Source organism: Serinus canaria, chromosome 3 (assembly GCF_022539315.1).
Source record: "Serinus canaria isolate serCan28SL12 chromosome 3, serCan2020, whole genome shotgun sequence".
In the NCBI taxonomy this organism is placed as follows: Eukaryota; Metazoa; Chordata; class Aves; order Passeriformes; family Fringillidae; genus Serinus; species Serinus canaria.
This window is the reverse complement of record NC_066316.1, coordinates 97,924,746-97,946,861: the sequence shown is the minus strand read 5'-3', so window position 1 is coordinate 97,946,861 and position 22,116 is coordinate 97,924,746. Positions and strand designations below refer to the sequence as shown.

The 22,116-nt window shown below is 43.5% G+C and overlaps 3 protein-coding genes across 3 annotated transcripts in view; 1 reads left to right on the top strand and 2 right to left on the bottom strand.

The window, feature by feature from the left end:
* Window positions 1–10,365, top strand: part of ADAM17 (ADAM metallopeptidase domain 17) — a 34,954-nt gene extending 24,589 nt beyond the window's left edge. Inside the window, exons 12-19 of the mRNA XM_009095109.4 lie at window positions 291–490; window positions 1,530–1,633; window positions 2,301–2,435; window positions 3,353–3,483; window positions 4,488–4,566; window positions 5,724–5,812; window positions 6,460–6,516; window positions 8,136–10,365. Coding sequence (XP_009093357.4) covers window positions 291–490; window positions 1,530–1,633; window positions 2,301–2,435; window positions 3,353–3,483; window positions 4,488–4,566; window positions 5,724–5,812; window positions 6,460–6,516; window positions 8,136–8,486 — 1,146 coding nt within the window. The 3' untranslated portion in view covers window positions 8,487–10,365. The remainder of the gene's footprint in view (window positions 1–290; window positions 491–1,529; window positions 1,634–2,300; window positions 2,436–3,352; window positions 3,484–4,487; window positions 4,567–5,723; window positions 5,813–6,459; window positions 6,517–8,135) is intronic.
* A 1,421-nt stretch (window positions 10,366–11,786) lies between these two features.
* On the bottom strand, window positions 11,787–17,563 carry IAH1 (isoamyl acetate hydrolyzing esterase 1 (putative)). Its single transcript, XM_009095098.4, has 6 exons — window positions 17,420–17,563; window positions 16,290–16,342; window positions 15,679–15,827; window positions 14,683–14,844; window positions 12,803–12,921; window positions 11,787–12,119 (listed from the first exon to the last, which is right to left on the bottom strand). The coding sequence occupies exons 1-6, from the start codon at window positions 17,498–17,500 to the stop codon at window positions 11,952–11,954; spliced, it is 732 nt and encodes a 243-aa protein (XP_009093346.1). The 5' UTR covers window positions 17,501–17,563; the 3' UTR covers window positions 11,787–11,951.
* A 672-nt stretch (window positions 17,564–18,235) lies between these two features.
* Window positions 18,236–22,116, bottom strand: part of CPSF3 (cleavage and polyadenylation specific factor 3) — a 19,812-nt gene continuing 15,931 nt past the window's right edge. Inside the window, 3 exon segments of the mRNA XM_009095087.4 lie at window positions 18,236–18,681; window positions 20,658–20,754; window positions 21,339–21,408. Coding sequence (XP_009093335.3) covers window positions 18,580–18,681; window positions 20,658–20,754; window positions 21,339–21,408 — 269 coding nt within the window. The 3' untranslated portion in view covers window positions 18,236–18,579.

The window sequence follows — 22,116 nt, the reverse complement described above, 5'->3', positions numbered from 1 at the left end:
GCAGCTTCACATCCCGTCCTGGGGCCACCGAAGCCGTGGGAGAGCTGGAGTTGTCTCTAAGCCAGACTGAGTGGGGGAGTCCCTGCAGTGTGCAGCAGTGTCTGTTACTGACCCAGCTGTTACTTCGCCATCTTAAAGTTCTTCCAGGGTATCAAACTGACAGTACAAAGGGAATAACTGCTTTCTGTAATGCCAGAGCTCAGAGACATGGGGAGGCTGTGGCTGTCTTAGATGCCAGTTGTTGACAGAAAGGTACACTCAGTGCTGCTTTTTTCCCTGTGACTCTCTAGATGTTCTCAAGCTGCAGCAAAAAATCTATCCATAGGACCATAGAGGTCAAGGCCCAGGAGTGCTTCAAAGAGCGCAACAACAAAGTGTGTGGGAACTCCAGAGTGGATGAAGGCGAGGAATGTGATCCTGGCCTCTTGTACCAGCTGGCTGATCCCTGCTGCTCTGCAGACTGTAAACTGAAAGATGGTGCCAAGTGCAGGTAAGGGGAAATGAGCTGCAGCTTCTCTTTACACAGGAGAGAATGCTGGGTTGGGCTGAAAACTCCTAAAGCCACCTGCAGTGTCACAGGCCCCTTTCCTGGCTTTAAGGCTGAATGAGTGTGCTCACAACAGTGAAAGATTTCTTGAAAGGCTTCTGTATGCATACATTGATTTTTATAGTATTCTGTTTGTTTTCCTGAGAAGTGTCAAGAGCCACATCCTTGCAAATTATTATTGTGTTATCATTTTTATTACTACCATTATTATTAAGCAAACTTAGGCAATCAAAAAGCATTTAAAAATTTCCTGTGCACACATTCTGTGCAAATACAAGTTTTGTTTATGTTGGAAGGAGGCTTTTTACACTGGTACATATTGGTAATTCCAGACTGCTGTAAAATGTGTTTGAGCGGACAACACAGTGACTGCATTAAATGACTCCTCTTTCTGCTGTTGATTTTTGGGGTGTTCATGGCCTTGTTGCAATGCAGTGTCCAGTCTTTTTTTTTTTTTCATAGTTCAGCTCTACACCATGTAACATTAGAGAGTTTGTGCAATTCCTGTTGTTTAGCAAGAAAACCCATGCATTTTAATGAGTGTTTTTGTACTGAGGGCCTTCATGTATTAGATGAGAAAATGAAAGTAAAGACAATGCAGAATACAAAGCAGAAAACCCTCAGAGCAAACAGAAGGGGGAGAAATATTTGGGGAAGGAAAGGGTGAAAGATCTTGTCTTAAGTTGCACAGCAGGTTACAAGAGGTTGATCCAAGTGTCTGAATAAATACAAGGGTCCCTCTGTTGTCTCTCAATATATTGTATTTTCTATGTGATTTGACCTTCGGTACATGAAGAGTGAGTATGTATGTAGAAAGGTGGTTGTAGGAGGGGGCACAGAGGGCAAGGGTTGAATCAATGAGTCAGTCTCCAAGAAGTAGCTTTTATTTCCTAAACATCTTTTTTATTTGGCTTTGTCACATTTGTACTTATTTTTTAAAAATTGGTTAATATTTCTTTCTTTCATTTTGATCTTTCCTCAGTGACCGAAACAGTCCTTGCTGTAAAGGCTGCCAGTTTGAAAGTGCACAAAAGAAATGCCAGGAAGCCATAAATGCCACTTGTAAAGGAGAGTCTTTTTGCACTGGTAGGATGTGGTTCTGTCCCCTGTATGTCAGCTAGCCAAGTGCTTCAGGCTCAGTGTCCTGTTCAACCCACTTTCAGTCTAGTGCCCTTTAGTCATCCGGTACATGTAATTTTAGAGACCAGTTAAGCATCACAGTATGCTCCTATAATGAGTTTCATTGTAGTTCAAGAGTCACTTTGTGATTTATTGCCCAGAAGAACATAAAAAAGGTTGATTTTTAAAAGTTTTTTCTTTCTTTCCCTTAACAGAAAAAAAAAAAAAAAGCAGAACAGTGTGTCCCTGGGAGGGAACAAGAATGAATTTTGCATAGAAAAGGTGGAATTACTGCAGCTCTGCTTCACTTCCCCACTTGTTTACTTCTTCCTCATAGTTTTCTTAGAGACAGGGAGTCAAGTCAGTGTGTGCTTTGCCAAGGGGGGCTCCAGGATCTGCACCTACTGCTTGGTTGCCAGTGCCATAGTGCCCAAGCTGTTGAAAGGCCCCAGAGCTTCTGCTGCCTCTCAGAGCAGCTGGCAGGCAGCCTGCAGTTGAAAGCCAAGAACAAGCTGTTGGGGTTTTCTTGGGCTAAGTCTGTATTTCTATTATTTTCCTTCTTTCTTCTGCACACTTAGGTTCTCTGACCTTTGCTCTAACACAGCCCTCCCACTCTGCTGACTTCCATCTGCAGGGAACAGCAGCGAGTGTCCCCCCCCAGGGAACGCTCCGGATGACACCGTGTGCGTGGACATGGGCAAGTGCAAGGACGGGGAGTGCGTCCCTTTCTGCGAGAGGGAGAGGAACCTGCGCTCGTGTGCCTGCAACGGTGGGTGACACAGTGAACTGAAACAGGACCGGGACTGAAATTTTATTTCATCTCTCCTCCTTGGAGAGTGCTGGCTTCACTGTGGGCTCAATTTGTGGTTTCTGGAAAAGTTTAAGCCATTGGGTTTTGTCAACTGTTCTCTGTTTAAAAAGGGGATGTGAACGTCCTCTGTCTTCTGGTGGTTTGGGTTGAAGACATTAAGATGAGACTTAGATTCTGACACTCCAGCTAAAGGAGAGGACACTCTCCTACCTTCCAGCTCTATCACAGATGGACAAGAAGAGATTGTAAGGACATTCCAACCAACCTCTGGATCTGGCATCTGGCAGTGGAGTAGTGGCCTCCAGCAAGGGGTTAAAGAAAGATTTCAGAGAGATTAAAGTGCCTTGAGAATATAGAATGCCCAGCTTAATTCTCCTGCTAACCTACCTGTCATACACTTCTGCCAGTGATTTTTCCTGCTCCTTTGCTGTCCATTTTATCCCCTAAATGTGGGAAAGCAGCTGGGAGTAGGTTGAAAACTTCACAGGGACAACACAAGGAACTGCTGTGAGCCCCCACCATTTGGGATGGAAGGCATAGCTGAGCAGACAGGTGCCTAGAGAACTCAGAGCCCAAGAAATATTTAAATTTATCTTTTTGGATGCACTTGGAACCTCTTCACTGGCCTGTTGATTCGTGCAGTTTTGGGGTATCAGCTTGGAGAACTTGGTCCCACTGTACCCCTTAATATGTTGCACAGGGCATGTGATTGAGTTTTAGGCTTGATTGTCAGAGTGCCCAAAATTGGGCAGCTTGGTCCTGCTTTCCCTGTGGGGCAGCTGGTCAGGACTGTGTTCACCCAGGAGACACACGGGCTTGTGGGTTGCAGGTGATTCTCTGTGCTTCCAAGGAATGAGTTTGCTGCTCCATTTCAGAAACAGATAATTCCTGCAAGGTGTGCTGCCGGGACGAGCAGGACAGGTGCACGCCGTACGTGGATGCCAACGACCAGTTCCTGTTCCTGCGCAAGGGCAAGCCTTGCACTGTGGGCTTCTGTGACACAAATGTAAGTGTGCCCAGCTCTGCTCTGCTCGGGGTCTGAGTCCTTGGTGAGGAGGACTGTGCTGGGGAAGAGAAGACAATGCTTGAGCCAGGGTAATGGGTTTTAAGTACCTCTTCATGGGGTAACTATTAAAGGGTGTTAGAGACTGTGGGTGTTGGAGTTCTGCAGAGACCCATGCAAGGGGAAGCTGTTACCTTCTGGAGCTGCTCATTACCCCCTCTGCTGCTCCCCACAGCTCAGCTAGGGACCCTGCTTAGCTCAGCAGGCTGGCACCCTGCACAAAGGCAGGGACTGAGCACTGCCGCAAGCTCGGCTGGGTTTGCAGCGCTTGCCTTTTCAGCTGTTCCCGTTAGCCCAATTAGTTTTTATTCCAATAATTCACGTCAGGGAGCAATCACATGGAAATCCAGCTGGCAGTATCTGAAAGGGGCAGTGAGCCTGTGGCAGGGGCATTGGTGTGTTGCTGGCATTTAGTGGCCTTTATCGTGATACAGACCCCAGTGGCTAGAGCTGAATGTGGGTGTCAGCAGAAGTGAATTTGGGAGGGCATGCCCCAGTCCTTCTGCTGGCAGAACCGGAAGATCAAGGTTCTGCTGTGTTAAACCAGCACAGCCAAATCTGGGAGTGAGTTTGTCTGTAACCTTGGGCCCCTGAGAGCTGCAGCCTTCTTTGTGGATAATGGGAACTGAGGCTTCCAGTGATTAAATCTCTCCAGAAACATCAGTTTTATGTTCCCTAACATGGGCCAAAGGTGGAGGGGATTTTGCATGTTTCAAACAATAAAATGATCTTATTCAGACCACAGTTGAATTCAAACTGGCTTGATAAAAATAAAGGCAGTAAAAATGGACTGTTGCTATTGGGCATGAGTGTAATTCTGTATTCATATGTAAATGAAGTCATGCTGTGTCTGTAGTTCTCATTTCATTACTATCATTGTACCTCCCTCTCCAAGAAGGCAATACTCAATACTTGGGTAGGATAAGATTATTTTGTTACTTTTGTAGGGCAAATGCGAGAAGCAAGTACAGGATGTGATTGAACGATTTTGGGATTTCATAGACCAACTCAGCATCAATACTTTTGGTAAGATACATAACCATATCCTTTGGGGATTTTTGAGTTCATGACATGAACCTCTAAAGCCTCGGGGGGAGTTAGCTGCCTGGATTTATTCACCATGTGCAAGGGTAGCTGTGCTTGTGATTTATCAAAGTATATTTTTGCCTGAAGTTTGACACTACTGATCTCACCTTTTAAAGCTGAAAGGATGGGAGATTGTTTTGCATTTTTGTACTCCATTTTTTTCTAGGCATCTTCCAAGCTTGTGAAAGGGATAGCTTCTTGTCTGAATACCAAGAACTAGGTCAATTAGAGAAAAGCAAATAACAGTCAGTCTCTTTAGAGGTCAGCTAGATTCAGCAGGGTATAAAGTGGGCCTCTCAGTGGGATGTAAATGTCAACAGAAAGGGAGGGGAACACTTCCTTTCTCTGTCATTTAAGAAAACCAGAGGTCACACACCTCAAGCTGTGCCTGTGCTGAGTCACTCCCTGTGGCTGAGTGGGCCTTCTTGGTCTTGATCCCAACTGTGCAACCCAAGCAGGTGTCACCTCACCCCAGGTGTCACCCCCAGTGTCTCACTCTGTTACTGGCACCAGACAAAACCCGTGGTTAAGCTGGTGCTGTGCTATGAGCCCTAACTGTGTGTGCTCACGGCACCACTGTGCCTGCACAGTGCAATTATCTGAGCTGCAGCTTTCAATCTCAAGTTTCAGGGACAAAAATTATTTCTTAGGTAACTGATAAAGCTATTTAGCCTGCTTGGATAGAGGCAGTTTTTGAATCTTTGACATCCAAATATTTTGTTTGTGGAGGCAGGTAGAGATCACATGACTGTTACATCAGAATGTGGTAATGGACTTGCAGTGTGTCTTGTTAAGTGGGAGAGGTAGCTTGGCTGGCTCAGTATAGGCTGTTCCAAAACAACCCATATTCAGTGTTACAGCCTCACAGCATTTCTCTTCAGAGAACAACAGAGAAAAACCTGTTGTTAACATACTGGGCACAATTTTTTAAAATGTGTAATTTTATCTTTGCCTACTCCAAAGAAGGCAGCCTGTGCTTCTCTAAGCAATTCTAAGGCTTCACTTTCCTGAGCAGTGGCTGCAGAAGGGGGATAGATGTGTGTGCTCATGAAACAGTATTTGGTGGGTAACTGACAGATTTGAACTTGGTTCCACAGGGAAGTTTCTAGCAGATAATATAGTGGGCTCTGTGCTTGTCTTCTCCTTGCTGTTTTGGATTCCTCTCAGCATCCTTGTGCACTGTGTGGTGAGTAAGCTCTCTTTGAGATGACTGCTCTGTTGGATTTTGCTGTGAGAACAGCCTTCATATGTGAAGTGGCAGATGGCTGTGGGAGAAATGATGGGAAGCTTTTAGCAAACCCTGGGGGGAAATCCAGCATATGTAAGTCTTACTGCTCTTTCAGTAGGCAAAACTCTTGCTAAACTGTGCCAGGCCCTGGCAGACCCAGTGCTCCCATGACTATTCCCTGGAGCCTTTCTCATTCTTTCCCAGGCAGATTTTCTTTCTCTGCCTTCTGAGTTCCACCCAAGTATAATTTTAGTATTTTTATCATTAAAAACCAAGTCTTCTAAAGCCCTGTGAAGAAAAGACACCCACATTTTGAGAGAAGACCCAGAGTGGGAAGTGATCCTAGTTGATCTTGGGTGGATGGGTAAAGAGAGTTAGTGAGCTCATGGCCACTGGGAGTGTGGACATGCAGTGTGCTGCCGACAGCAATGTGGGCTTCGAGCAAAGGGATGCTGTGTCCACAAGCACTCCTTGGGGAGAATGGGAAGGCATGGGAAACAGGGGAAGGGAAGTAGGGACCCCCCAAACTGCTGAGTCCTTGCAGGAAAAAGGAATCTTTGCCATAGGGAAATAACTTTCTTATTTTGTTGTGTGTTTTTCAATAGGACAAGAAATTGGACAAGCAGTATGAGGAGAACACAAAGTCCCTGTTTTGCCCCAGTGTAAGTTGCTGTCTAAGTCTGAATTGGCAGAATGCTGTCCCATGTGTATTTGAAAACCTGAACCTCAGGTGTCTGCAAAATATTTACCAAAAGAGTAGTAAGGGAGAGCCCCAGAGCCCCATGCTGCAAGGTGTGAATCCATGAGAGGGGAAGCTGGTTTCTGAACTAGCCTCTGTTCCCTCTTACCAAGCATTGCAGCATGGCAGGGTCTGATTCTTCCTTCCTGTAAGAGCTGAGCCTTGTTGGCAGAGCCTGTGTGGTGCAGCAGAGAGGGGCAGGAAGCCACTCTGCTCTGCAGTGCACGGCTTCACCTGTGTTCAGCATCCCCTCAGCACAGCCCACTGGGCAGCACCAGCCACAGGCTGCTAGGTCTCAGCCATGTGGAGTCACTGAAGCATGAGGCTCAAAAATCTCTGCAAAATGCAGTGTCTTTGCTGCAGAATGGCTGTTTGCAGGAGGTGGCTTCTAGCAGCCAGATGTGCTACAGCCTTCCAGTTGCTCAAGGGTCACATCAGCAGCACTTCTCACCTTGCAGGTAATGAGCTGGGAGAGGGGAAGAGCAAAAAAGTGCCAAGATAAATTTTAATTACAGTCCAGCATGGGGCACCTTGTGACATAGAAGTTTGGGTATCCTTTCCTGTGCTTTGACAATCTAGTTCCTATTAAGAACTAAAATATTCAGTTAAGGAAAAGCTGTTCCGTTAGGGGAGGGGGAAAAAAAGCCTTGCAGAGCTCTTCCTTGTACAACCATTGGAAGAAGCGTAGTGAAGTCGGAGACTACTGAGGCAGAGTGCCTCTGTCATCTACTGTGATAGAACTGAGGTGATCTTAGTTTGAGTGCTCCATAGCTGTGACATGAGAAAGGTTATCTTAGTGCTTCTTACCTGCATTCAATTGAGAAAATCCCAGAGGCAGGAGAGAGAGCACAGGTATAGCCAATGGCCTCCATGCACCAGCAACAGTTTAACAGAGTTTGTGTCTTTTGAATCTGCTGAGGATGGAGAGTTGGGAAATGATAGCAGGTAAACATCTCATTCTTCCCAGTATTAGCATTTGCTGAGGTCCTTGGGGAATTTTTATGCTTAGAGATATCTGGATATTTTCCAAACCATGCTGAAATAGTAGCAGATATCAATGGACTTGAACTTAATCTGGGTTGAATTACGATGACAGTGATCCCTGCAGTGTTTGACCCTGTGTTCAGTGGAGTTCTTGTACATGAGACCATGAACTCTCCAAGCTGGAGGACTGGAATAAGCTGTACCTTGGACTGTTTCCCTACACTGAGCTCTGTGCCATGTAGCTTGACCCTGCATTTCCAGTCCTAGGCTTTGCCAAAGCAGTTTGGGCCCCAGTGAGGAAGGGCCGACTCACCAACTCTTCCCAGTGAGGCTGTCACCTGTGGTGCTTTATACGGAGGAGGAAGCAGAGACAGAAGAGCCTTTCTGCCTTTAGGGAGTGGCACAGACCACTAAAGTCTGGCAGCCTTTAGGCTGTTTTCACAGGAGTGCAGCCGCTCCTCAGAATGCGCCTCCTCCCTTTGAAAAATGCTGCAGAAACCAAACCCTGGGCTCGCTGTTGGTTGCTTTGCCAGTGACGCGGCCGCTTGTGTCTTGCAGAACGTGGAGATGCTCAGCAGCCTGGACTCGGCCTCTGTGCGCATCATCAAGCCGTTCCCCGCGGCGCCGGCCGCCAGCCGGCACCAGCCGCTGCAGCCGCTGGCACCCGCGCCCACCGTGCCCGCACCACCCAAGCAGGAGCACCAGCGCATGGACACCATCCAGGAGGACCCCAGCACCGACTCGCACATCGACGAGGACGCCTTTGAGAAGGACCCTTTCCCAAACAGCAGCTCCGCTGCCAAATCTTTTGAGGACTTGACAGACCACCCTGTCATTAGGAGTGAGAAAGCCTCATCCTTCAAACTGCAGCGCCAGAACCGCGTGGACAGCAAAGAAACAGAGTGCTAGTGTCCTGCTGCCTTCTAAATGCATGACTCGTGTCTGCAAAACAAGGATCTGAAACCATTTCATTTCTATAAATATAAATATATGTATATATATTTTTGTGAGGGAGTGGGAGAATAAGGAAGTGACCTACTGCAGATGCTGGTCATGTGTATGACCTTCCTTAAACTACATTTATTAGAGCATTATATCTTTTAAAAAGGAAAATCCAAACCAGAACTGGCTTGTTTTTGAAGCTTTTTGGATTTGTTTTTCTACTTCCTTGACCTTTAACATTTCCTTCAACCTGTGGTGCAAAACCAAATATCCTGATGGATGTTGGATTGTGTATATCGGCCTTTTTTTATAATTTAATATTTTGTAGTCTGACAGCACTGATAGACAAAATTAAGGGGCTTTTAAAACCAAAATGAACTCTGCAGTATGTTCCATAATAGAGTAGATAATTTAGCAGTTTAAGGTACATGTAACCAAAAGCCTAAGCAAATGCCTTGAGAAGAGAAAGAGTAATGAAACAGGTAAAAATACAGTCTCGCAGCATTCAGCAAAATGCATAATCAGAATAAAGAAACTTCAAATGCCCAGCTTCTGTATAAATAAAAGGATCACAGAAGCTGTTACACTGTACACAGTGCATGAGAAATGCTCCTCTAACATGAAACTCTTCTGCCTCAGTGGTGAGGCTGTCTTGTCTTGGTGGCTTACTGGGAGCTTCCTACTCTGCACTAAGGTTTGTGTGTCGCAGGTGTCTGCTTGGAGAAAGAAGTGTAAAGGAAGAAATCATTTATGCAGATGACATTTTAAACTGCTGTTTACAGCAGTTTTGGTGCAGAAATGTTTCTCCAAATGTTATTTTAAAACAGGCAACACTATTGTTGAAATTTTCAAATTACTGAGCTCAGTTTTCTGTGGTCTCTGTGGCCTTTGGAAGTTCCTACTGCATGAATGATGGGAAAAAAAATCACTCCATTGCAGGGAGGCATTTGTTTAAAAACAATTGTGAATTTAATAAAGAAATAAACCTTTGTTAAAACTTGCAGGGTAAGTATAAGGAGGAGATTTTGTGAATACAGATACTCACACAGGTAGTAAAACATGATGTTAAAAGCTGGTAATTGGATGGTGTCTTCTGCACACCTGGAGATGTGTCAGGCGAGCTGGGACTGGCACACAAGCATTGTTTTAGCTTAGTACCAGATAGACTGTTACAGAAGAGTCACAGAGCAACTCTCCTGGTAGTACAGCAGCACCTTCATTCTGCAGCTGTTTCTCCCACAATAATCTGTTGATAAATCTGACAGAACATGGCTAAGGGCAGAACTATTTAACTCTTACAAGCCTGGACTCAGACAGGGCATGGGGTTGTGGTGAGCCCATGTTTTTAAATGTGAGGGAAAGGAACTGAACCTGTGCTGCAGAGTTGTGTGAGTGCTCCCTCTCCTCCACACCCAAGGATACTTGTTACATTAGTTACTTGAATGTGTGCCTTATGGTATTCCTATCTGACTAGCTATTACGTTTTATATGCTGGTTTTGAACTTTGTTTGGGGTTGTTTGTTATTTGTTCAGGTTTTCTTTTTTTGATTCAGTGCAAAGTACACATGTGAGGAGTTAATTTAATTCCCAATAAAATAAAACCTTTTTATATTAAAAAAAAAATCAGTTAAACAAGAGTTGTTTCTATGCAGTCCTTTTCTAAAAGATCTCCCTTCTCTCATTGGCAAAGCCTGGGTTAAAAGTCTGGCATGCAGCCAGGCAGGAGCCAGGATTTCTGACTGCTCCTTTCTGAGCTCAGATGCTGCAGAGACTATGTCTATGAGGGTCAGACAGACCTGGACTGTGAGGGCTGCCTGCTTCCTGGAGCTGAAATGCCATGTGTCCTGCAGATTATCATCAGTTCAGATAGTGACAGTAAATGCCTGAGGGCTGGGGGTGTGCTCAAATGCCTGTTCAGCCACCAACTCTGTGAGCACATGTTCTCAGCACAAAGGTCTTTACATGCCAAGTGAAAACCATGCAGTGGCAGGTGCTTGGGAGCATGGAAACAGAGATTTGGAGCAGGCCTTGGAAATCCATCCCCCAGCCTGATCTGTAGTCCAAAAACTGAAAACAGTACTTGCATGGTTTGTTCATAACATCTAAGGCAGGAAGATCCACAGCTTCTCACTAGGAACCCCTTCTGCTGTTCAGCCAGTATTTAAGCATTTATTACCGAAAGGACAGTCCAGTTTAATACTCATAAATATTTATATATCAAACTTGCTTCTGCTCTGGCTCCAGGCACTTGAAAACTACTTATGGTTCAGTTTATAACACTGTTACAAAGTAGATTACACGTCTTGGCTAGCTTGTTTTGATTATTTAATGAAGCAAAGGCAGTCTAATGGCACTGACAGTGCAGGATGGCATGAGAGCTTCTCATTACTCTCTCACCCCCCACATAATAAGCACACCTGTTCCATGTCAACATAATTGTTAATACAGCCCAGAATTATGGAGGGGTTATATTTGCAGTGATAACACCATTTGATTTTTATGCACGGTTAATTGTATCCTCATTTTTGCTGCTATCTGGCTCAATCATTTCCCAAACCATTTTTTTCCGTATTTGTTGAATTTCATTTAGGTTGCAGATAATGGGGTTTGTTTGTAAAGGCCATTTTGTAGTTTGTGTTCCCTTGGCCAAAACCTGCATAGTCTGCAGTACTTACATATTAGATGAGTTGTAAAATTATTTTAACAACTCACTTAAAAGGTCTTCTTGATGGCAAATGACATACGATGCAGCTTTGTCAGCAGAGATGCAGGCCTTTTCTAGTAGTTTCTCCAAGGTCATATTTCACCAGTTTTATACTGCCCAAAAACATGCAATGGTCTGAAACCTGTGCCTACACAGAAGAGCTGGGTATAAAGAAGCTGATGCTGGTGCCAGAGTAAGTTAAATTTTAAAAGCCCTACTCTAAACTACTCTCTATCAATACCAAAGCCACAGTAAAATTTAGGGAACTGCTGTTCCTGCTGTATTACATCCAAATAAATGAATCTGGACTGACACTAACAGCTCTTGACAAACTCTACTTACTGCCTCTTACGAGCTCCTCTGTGCTCAAAGCAAGTAGATGCTATTAATCATAGAGCAGTCTCCAAAGCTCAGCAAGGCCAGGAACTGCTCAGGGCAGCCTCTATCCCTTGGCCACAGAACAGCTAAGAATCATTTTCCTCTGAGTCCTCCAAGGAAAGAGCTACTCATCCCCACAGCTATCCTGGCAACAGCAGCATGAAGAAAAACCCAGGACACACCCAAGTGGTCTCACCTTTATTCTCCCACAGACCAAGAGAAGGAGACAGAGAAGAGCATTGTTGGAGACTCCCCAGTGCCATGTTCCCTGAGGACACAGTTTGCAGCACCTCTGCACAATGAGCTGGCTCTGTCTATCATGGCTGTCCTGGCTCCTCCCTGCAGGGCTGTCACAGGAGACTGGCCTCGGGGTTCGTGTGGTCCACATCACGCCAGTAAGGAAGCAGAGAAGGCAGGGCAGACAGTTTGTTTTCCAGGCGTGACCAAAGCTGAGCTGCTAGAAAGCTGTTGCCTTTTGTTGATAAATGAAGACCATCCGACAAATAGGAAGAGAAATCCTAAAGTGAGGTTAAAACCATATATTAATGGATTTGCTAGCTGCAACGAGACAGCCTTTAGTAATTCTTCAAAGCCAGCTGGTAAACTGGTTTTATTTTTCACTGTTTATGTTAAAATGTTAAGAGAATGTTCTGATGGCCAAAATCACTGCTATTCATCAGTAAAAGATCATAGGATTAAGTGATGCAATCAAAAATCAACTGCAAAAGTCTACTGCATTGGGAAGAGCAGGGGAGAGAAAATGTTCAGGGTCCAAACTAGAGTTATCTGCTCACAGGAAGTCTGCAGTTTACCTATGGATGAGTTTGGGTATTTGGTCAGAAGCATCAGCAACACCCTTGTGCAGCCAGATGTGACCTTGAAATTAGCCCAGCACTGGACAAGAAACCTCCAGAGACCCCTTCCAACCTAAACTATTCCATGACTCAAGTTCAAGGAAAAGGCTATTTAGGTATTATGTACTCTAGATATTTGCTAACCAAGCACCACGGCCAGACTGTATACAGTTTTATTTCTCACTGCCAACTATGAAGCACTCTGGATTATTTTTTTCCTTCCCTAAAATGTAATTTGGATGTACTTTGTAGCATTTCAGTGATAATGCAGCACCACCGGTTCCTCTGTGCTAAGTGATGCATTTCACAATTTGTGACAGTTTCAGTTATTTCTGCTTTCGTCATACCTGATTCTTCTGCATCAGGCTCCAGAGGTCGAGCACGTCTGTGCCACACTCCCTGGCCACCTGCACGCAGGCCTGGGCGTACTGCCCCGTGGTGGCATTGCAGCGGTTCAGTTTGTCACCTGCCAAGCAGAAACAAGGACAACATCCAGCACCCACCACTGATGCAGCACCATTTCTGTCTTCTGTGGCACACACCATCTGCATCAGGTGTTAAAACAGCAGGCATGACCAATCACAAACTAAATCCAAAGCACAGCAATGTAAGTGGCTGGAAGCTACAGCTTGTGTGGTCTTTTTCAGGGCACCCTTCGGTTCTGAGTCACTTGAAAATGCCTCTTCTGAAGAAATGTATCAGCTTGAGAGAGAAGCAACAGCAACAAGCAGACATTATAATTCTGCTGCCCACAGCTCTCACTTTCTGGCAAGCTTCAGGTGAAAGCAGTGCTTAGATTTAAAAGTCTTCATACACCTACGAAGGCAGGTAAAACAGAGTTAAGTAAATGGAAATGTATGTACAAGTTGCCTTCTGCTTTTTATCTGACTGCACATGCAACTGCTCCTTGCAGTAGCCCTCTTGCTTCATCACACCTGGATGAATGCTCCTGTGAACATCACCATGCTCCTGCTTCCCATCTCTCCTTTGCTCTGATATCTGACAAAACTAGGAACAGGGAGAAAACTTCTCCTTGGTTCTGGAGGGGAGATGGTCTGATATTGCTGCTTATTGTGCCTACAATACTTCATTTGTGGTCCATGATCTGAGATCACCCTGTCTTTTGTTCCATCCCTAGACAGTACTCTCTTTTAGACACATGCTATCTGATTCAATGCTGTAAAGTCAAGTTTCCTCCTCTCCTACCCCAAAAAAGGACAGTTTTAAGAGGAAAATTGGTTAACATTACAAGTGCTCCTTGACAGCTGGGAGCCAGATAAGCAGCATTTGAGGTGTGCTCACACTGACATCACATCAAAGCCTCCTAATGCAAAATCATACAAATTTAATGCAGTTTAAACTTAGGGTCATCTTCAAAGTTTTATTACTTTGATTGAAAACATGACTCAGGATATGCAACAGCACCAAAATCATAGAAAACCGTGACACAAATGTACCAGCTCTGTATATCTGTGCACTATGTATTTGTTTTTTTATAAATTTGCAAGAACAGGACAAAGTGTCCCAAGAGAAAAGAGCACATACTCTCAGGAGGTAAAAACTGTCACTGCTGGAGTCAATGGGATTATGGCAATTTCCACCAGCTCAGTAACATGAAGCAAGTGGTGCTATTATGTCTCTAATTTTAGAATTAGCTCAAATAACATAATGGGAAATAATTTAACTACCTTTTTCTTCTTTTTCAGGCACTTTTATTAGCATCTTTAGAATATGATATTCTCCGGTATTGTTTCTTTTAACTTTAAAATAAACCTGGCTGGGATATTACTGCTTATCCAAACAGATGTGAAATCTGCTGTACCCAGTAAAAACTTTTCTAAGGCCCACAATGCCAACACTTCTTCAATTATTTGTATTACTCTGGAGGCTGCTGGGACACAATGTAATCTGCCTAGGACATGCTGACAAACCCCATGAGGGTTTGTCAGCATGTCCTAGAACTCTTAAAGGGCAGCCACTTCTGTCAGTTCTGTGCATTAACACATCAATCAACACTTTGGAAAACATGTTTGTAATTACCTGGCAGTTACTCCATGAGCTTATCCAGAAGTTTTTTAGTAAAACAGCAGCCCTTTTCCAACTAGTCAGAGAACATGACTGCAATATGGCACACACATGAAGGAAACCACCTGACAACCTGGGATCTGTCACTTAACACTCCACCAGTAAAATGCAGAAATTCCTCCCATCATCATCACTCCTTTACCTTTGGCAAGACATGCCTTTTCCCAAGCTGATTCCTGAAGAGGTGGGGGTGTAATCAAAATAATCTTGTCTGCAGTAATGTCTACTGACTTCAGGTACTGCACCATGCTCTTCAGGTTGGCGGCGTACTCCTCCAAAGGAACGTGCTGCTTAGGGTTCAGCTCTGTCAGGGGTGGAGCACATGCATCAGTGGAGCTGAGCTCCCTGCAGGCTTCTTGCACAGCATAACAGCACTTTTACACAGTATGGCCATGGACACTCAGTTCCAGTATGCAGTTCCCCTCAATCATGGATTCAGGAGATGCGGTAGGAAAATTCTGTTCCTTGAGACCCAAAGCAGACAAATCAAGAGTTTTAAGACAGCATTTCCAACAGGCAAATAAGGCACAGGTAAAAAAAAAACCCAACAGTTGGGTTTTTTAAGATGCTTTTTTCACAACTTTGTATCAGAAAATATCATCACCTCAAACCTCACCGGAACCAAAACCTGAGATTTCCAATATTCTTGGATGCAGAGAAAATTCTGGAAAGTCCCATGGACATACAGTCAGTCCTTCATGCACTGATGGTATAATTTTGATTAGACTCTGCATCCTGCTATGCTTATCTGAAAGAGAATCCAAATGCTACCTTCCCTCTTTTCCTCAGCCCATCTTCTGAGAACTCATCAGTCTCCTTTAAAGACAGAAGAAACAACTGGATGCCCAACTCCAATTTTAGGCAACTGCTACACAACTAAGTCTTGAGCCTCCTGAAATTTATTTTTCTAGTATTAAAAATTGGTGATAGGGAGAGAAATGGAAGGCACTGCATAGTTTAAATACAAATGAAATGACAGAAAACAAACCTCTGTATAAACGGAAAGAGAGTAATCAGTTCCTAGAGAAGTAGCAGGAAAAGCCTATTCTGAAATGTTCTGCCTATTCTGCTAAACTGTAAAACTGTTCTAAGAGAACAGGTCACAGGAAAAAAAGAAAATGAAAGCAAGCTACTCTACCTTTTAAAGCACTGTCATTGGCTCCAAAGAAAATAGTAACTGCAGCAATACTGTCAGCACCAGTACTTTCAGTGATCAGTCTAGGAAGAATCAACTTAGCCCATCTGGTGTTGTACCCTGAGATCCCACGGTTCACAACATCACATTTCCTGAAACAGAGACATATCAAAAAGAACATCTCTTCTCCGTCCACCAAAACAAAACCTTGGAAGGTTTGAACCATTCTGTCGGGCCATCTGCCTCCATCCCTCTCAGGAAAATGAGATGTCACGTGAGTTTTCAGTAGGATTATGCTTTGAAAGTGCACACACAGGCTGCACATGTACTGTTTACCTGCTATACCGTGGAACCAGGACAACAATCTTGACCATCACTAAGGGATTTTTCATTTCCACTCAAGCTTTGAGTGGAAACACCCAGTGAATATTTTCACCAGTTTTGGACATGATGCCCAGAAGGCAGTTGCACTTCACTAAATAAATAAATGTCAATAAATAAACATGTATTAAGTATTAACCACTGTTGATTTTCATTTAGAAAATCTCCATGACTTTCTGCAAGCTAGAAAGTCATTCTAGAAAGAAGCTTACTTTTGAAATTTAAGCTCTTACCTGACCAGTCTCTCAGCAAGATATGCCCCCCAGCCATTTTCCTGGAAGGAGTACTGAAAACAAGGAAAATGGTTAGATCTTCACTGGAAGAACTTGTTCTCCAGAGATTAGCCCCACCATTGGCAGCTTCCCACCTGAACAGCTTTTGTGCTTGGCCTCTAGCACTGCTGCTGGTGCGTTTCCTCCCTCCCTGCCCTGTCCCTCGGAGGTCAAACACTCCTGGTTTTACCCAGGCACACCACTGGCCTCTGAGGCAACACAGGGCTGGTACCTCTGGAGGGATGAACCCGTGGTCCCTTCAAAAGCCAAAGTGCCTGCTGTTGGACTATAGTTTCATTTTGGCCAGTGAGGGTTTGCTATGTTTGGAGTATTTTTCTACTGTATTTCTAAGACCCTTTCATTCTGAAGAGCACCTCTCAATAATCCTCCCTCTTCATAGAGCTCAGTTTAATACCCACCTCTTCCCGAAACAGAAAAACTAATTCCTTCCTTTTATTCCCACTGCTGCACCATCCTCTCTGCAACAATTCTGCAGTGAGTCGGCTTAGACACCCATCTCCTATTAAAGATAAACCTGGGCTCTGGTTACTTTTTCATCAGAGCAGCTCCGTGACCCACACACAACCCATGCAACAGAAGGCAGGGACCCAAAATCAACGACAAGAAGCTGCTGCTGCCTCAGAGATGTTCACCAGGTGCAGTCACCTCAGTGGAGGAGCAGTCCCCGGCCTGGCGAGCTAGACGCGGGGAGCAGGGATGCCCCAGGAGCCGCCAGGGCAGATCCAGCTCCCTGCAGGCGGCACGGGTGGCACGCTGGGCATTCCGCACGGAAAATGTCCCTGACACCGCAACATCCCAGCTACACCTTCACCTTCGCGCCTCCGGAATTGCTGTAAGACAGCCCCGAATCTCACATTGGCCCACCAGGCGCGAAGGCCTCAGGGCGGCTCCGGGGCTGTGACCGGGGCCGAGGGCGCTCCCGGCTGCGGCCGCAGGACCGTCCCTTTCCCGCCGCCGGGCACCGGAGCTCAGACCAACGCCGGAATGCCGCCGGCCCCGGGGCGGGGAGCGGGCTGGCCAGGGAGCTCCATGCGGGAATTGAGGGGCCAGGCCAGGCGGGCGGGCACTACCTCAGTGATGGAGTCTCCGAAGAGCAGGACGCGAGGCCAGCGCAGGAGCCGCCCGCGGGCTCCCGCCTCCGCCAGCGCCATGGCCGCGGCCGGACATCCGCCGGGAGCGGCGGCCTCGCCGCTTCCTCTGCAGCGGGAAACGGGAGGGGCCGGTGGAAGGCCCCGGTTGGAAACCGGGTGCAGGTTCCAGCTCCACTCAATCTTTTATGGCCTCTTTAAAAGGCTCAGTGGCGCCGGGGCGCGGGGAGGGCGCGCCCGGGCAGCCATGGACCCACCCCTCACACACCCCCCCGTGCTGGCTGGAAGCGCTCCCGACAGAACGCGCCCCATTTCATGTTCTTTATCTGTTTCTAAGAGAGACTTCCTTCTTAAGAAAATGCAATTGCCTCATTTAAAATACTTCATGTTTAGCCTGCTAACAACACAATTTGGGGAGGAAAGTGTCGTTAATTTTGCTAATCGTCTAACACTACTACTACGACGAGGATTATCGTTTGACAACAACTGCAGCTATCTCAAGAGTATCAATGCCACTGTATTTGGAATTCTGCTCTGTGTCCTGCAGTATCTGATACCCCGTGTCCCTTCTCCCAGGCCAGGGTGGGCAGCGGCTTGGAGCACCAAGGCTGTCACAGGTCACAAGTGCTCCCTGTCCTCCAGCCCAGTTAAAGGCAAGCCAGCAGGCTGAATTTTAAAGCTCCAACCCCCCACCATGCAAACATGGATTCAGTTTTCAATTGTGCTCAAGACCCTTTTGACTTCAAGTAGATACAAGCATGCAGGCAATCACTTCCTCAACAGAATCAAAACTATATATGTAAACTCAATACATCAAATTTATCCTCCAACCAGTTTTAATATTCAAAAATACAAAACTCCATTTAATCTTTGTAATTCTGTATCAGGTTAAGAATTATTTCTTTTGCGTGCACATAAGAGAACATATGCACACTTTGCCTGATTTAATTGCATCTATATGCACAAATACATAATTGATCAGCAACCTCATAACAGCTGTAAAATAACTCAGTGCTTTCACATTCACAAAATTGAAACCTTTGACTTATTCAAGAAAAAAAAATCTATTTACTTTTAAAAAATAGCTCAAATAAATTGAAAATTTAAAAGATATTTTTAGACATCCTAAGTATCTACAGAGGTCAGTATACAGGACTGAGGGCATCATAAAGCCTCTGTGCTGCCAGTTCCACCATTTCACGAAGGGATTCGTCATCTTCGCTCCCAGGCTCACAGTCAACTGTCTGGGAACAGAAAGAGAAGGATGTTACAACAGTGGGCACTTCATGCTCCTGTCAGCACCCAAGGAATGCTCCAAAGGGGAAGCCAAAAAGCAGCCATGGAAATTATCAAGAGCAGCAGTGTATGTTTTTTCAGGAGTCTTCCAGCACGTAGAGGAGCTCAGAGAAGACTCAAGTAAGTCCTGCTGAGGAACAAGAAGCTTAATTTCAAGTCTTATGCTCAAAACTGCTGTGTGAAATGCACTAAAGTTTTGTGGATTACATTGGATTCAAAATCAAATAGAATCACACAAGATTCAGCTCCTGGAGATTTCGTTTTATCTGTGAATTCACTCACACTGTATCAGGATAACACTGCAAAACACATGCAGTCACTAGAGGTACAGGCACCACACTGATGCTCCCACTCACATGATGACATTTACACAAAAATAATCCAAGTAAATTAATTTTTTACTAAACCAAATTTTCCTAGAGAAATATATCCACCACAAACATGAAACTTGTTCTACATTCCTGACTGTTTTACCTCAAAAACAAAGGATTTGAGTAGTAATACTGTTCTTGGTCCTGTGGCCTTTCTTGACTCTAAGACTATACCTCCTTTAATTCAGTATTAACTTGTTACTCTTCTGATTTTTCCAACCATAAAGGTTTGGGGGGAGGAAAAAGGGCACCTATAACAGCAAACATACATTTAATGTTATCTAGCAATGTTATTGAAATCGTGTTAACTGTGAGAGCACTGTGTTAACATGGAGAAAAAATGCATGTGTCCTGCCGGTCAGATCTGCACTAAACAGCTTTTTATTTTAAAGCAAATAAAGTTTTATAAGATACATACACATATGATGAAAGACAGGTCTGCCTTGTAAAATCTGGTTCACAATGGCACAAGCTTTCCATTGCCAACACAGACTGTATAGGATGTACTGCAAAGATAGACCCTGCTGCAACTGAACTGCCACTGGGCTTTCGGTCAGTACACAAATCTTTTAACAATAATGACGTATTATAAAAAAGATCAAACTTCTTGATTAAGCAGTTGCATCCTTTTCCAGTCTAGTTACTTTTATCTTAATTTCAAGAATTCTTTCACCAGTCCTGTATTTTGCTGTACTATGTACAGACTGAAATGTAGGATTTTTTATTAAAGAATTGAAAAGAGATGGCACAAGTTGTGTATTAACCAGTGTAACTCACTATTTTCTTAAGATAATTAACATTCACTTGTTTTGTTTCAATAGGTAACAAATTTTTGGCAGCGGCCAACCTTTTCTTCTGGGTTTGTAGAACACTTAAAACATTTGTTGTGATCCCTTAAGGAGAGCATGTGGTCCATAGAATGAATTTACATTATATTATTACTATGAATAGAGGCAATACACAAGCTATGTTTAATATGTTATTAGTAATGACAAAGTCAATATGTTAAAATGCTTAAGAACATGAAGTACATGGCTTTAACCATTCTTTACAGTTTTAAATTATTCAAATTACTAGGTGTGACTGCTTCTTAAAGCACCCTTCTAACATGGATGACATCCAATTCTGTAAGCTATTAAATTAATACATTATTTCTTTTTGTATTTCAGACTTTAATTTAGCTCCAAACAAAATCAAGATGACAAAAAAAAAGTTATTAACAACATTCCTACCCTGTAACTGTTCAATTATTCAGACCAGAGCCATGCTTTAAAAGCATTGAAAAAAAAATTGTGGGTTAACTTAGTTTCTCTTCTACAATATTTCTTTATTAATTTTTTCATATAAATGAGCTGCTAAAAAATACTGGGTTTTTTCCCAAATGTACTGCATTTGTTGCACAAACATTGCTAGCACTTTTAGTTAAGAATGCTCTCTGTTTTGATACCAAGTACATTTCCTTAGCAAGTGAGTACATGGCCGTGTAGGCAGCACTGTGTGCCAGCAGGAGACTGCTGAACACAGCACACACAGAAGTGCTTTGCTTTACAAACCCGAGTGTCCAGGGAAATGTTGGCAGTCTTTCCATCCACGGTGATGCACAGCACAGAGTCATCTTTGGAACTCACACAGTCCTCTCCAAACATATCCCTATAGCAAAGACCCAGGAGTGTAAGGTGCAGCCAAACAGCAAACTTAGGTTTTTCTATTAACCCTGGGGTCACTTTGGCAGGTGAGTATCACCTTTCAGCAACAACTATTTAACTCACTCTGATGTATTTAAAAAGATCAATCATTATTATGACAGTGGGTATCAAATAACAGTAAGAATTTTACCAAAATAATCTCATAATAAACAAAGGGAAGGATTCCTTTGGTTTCAAAAGAGGCAAGATTTCTACACAAATAAAAGAATACCCATCAGGGTAATTTTAAAAGAGATGTGATCCAAAGCTGTTTTCATTAACCACTGGTAGCATAACTTTTGGAGACAACTTAAAAATCAGCTTCTGGAAAACATAATTAGGCTCTGTATTCAAAATTTTAATGGTGCTGAGAACTTTTTACTGTACCTCTTTCTTTACTTAATGCCTGACCTTCACAGAAACTAGACTGAAGTAAATTTGCATGAAGTATTTTTACATAACTATCTTTAAACCCTTTTATACTAATACTATTCTATTTATGTGGTTAACATTGCTCATTTTCCTTTAGAAAAATACACATCAACTTACTGAAGCATGATCTCCATTCTCTTCCTATATACATCCATATCTATTTTTTTGGAAATCTTATTTACTGCAGCTGAAAAGAAAAAAAATTATTTTCACAGACATTTACTGGAAGGGAAAAATGGCTAATTGATAGATACTATTCACAAACTGACTTTCCTGAAATACAATTTAAAAAAAAAACAACTATGTTTAAACAATTTATTAAAAAACATACTTAAAAAAATAAGTCAAGGAAATGCATACATTCCATTATATATTCCTATTCTCATCATACTTTAAAGTAAAAAATTTCACAATTCACATTCTTTTTACTTCTCCTGCTTATTCTTAACACTCATTACATCTCACATATCCTTTACTTAACAGAGAAAATAATTTACTTTTATTGTTTGTTTATATTCCCTCCATTTTCTCTTATTACATGAAATTACCACATCACGGAGGTTGGGAGCATGCAGAGAATAAAACAAAATGAATAAAACTGGACAGTTTTGTTTTATACTGAATGTGAGCAGCAGTAATAAGCACAGACATTCCTGGAATATATTTCAGCATAGAGAAGTTGAAATAAAAACAATACCTTATTTTAGACCTAGTTTCAAAATTAAGAGGTAGTGTAAAACAAGTTATTTTCTTTTGAACTTAATTATTTAAGTATTTGATAAAGAGTCAGAAGTCTGAAGGAAAGGGTAGTTGAGAAAATTGCTACCTTTTTGATGGGATACAAAAATTAAGTCTTGTGAAAAACTGGTTTTCAGTACTTCTAAATCAGCTGAAG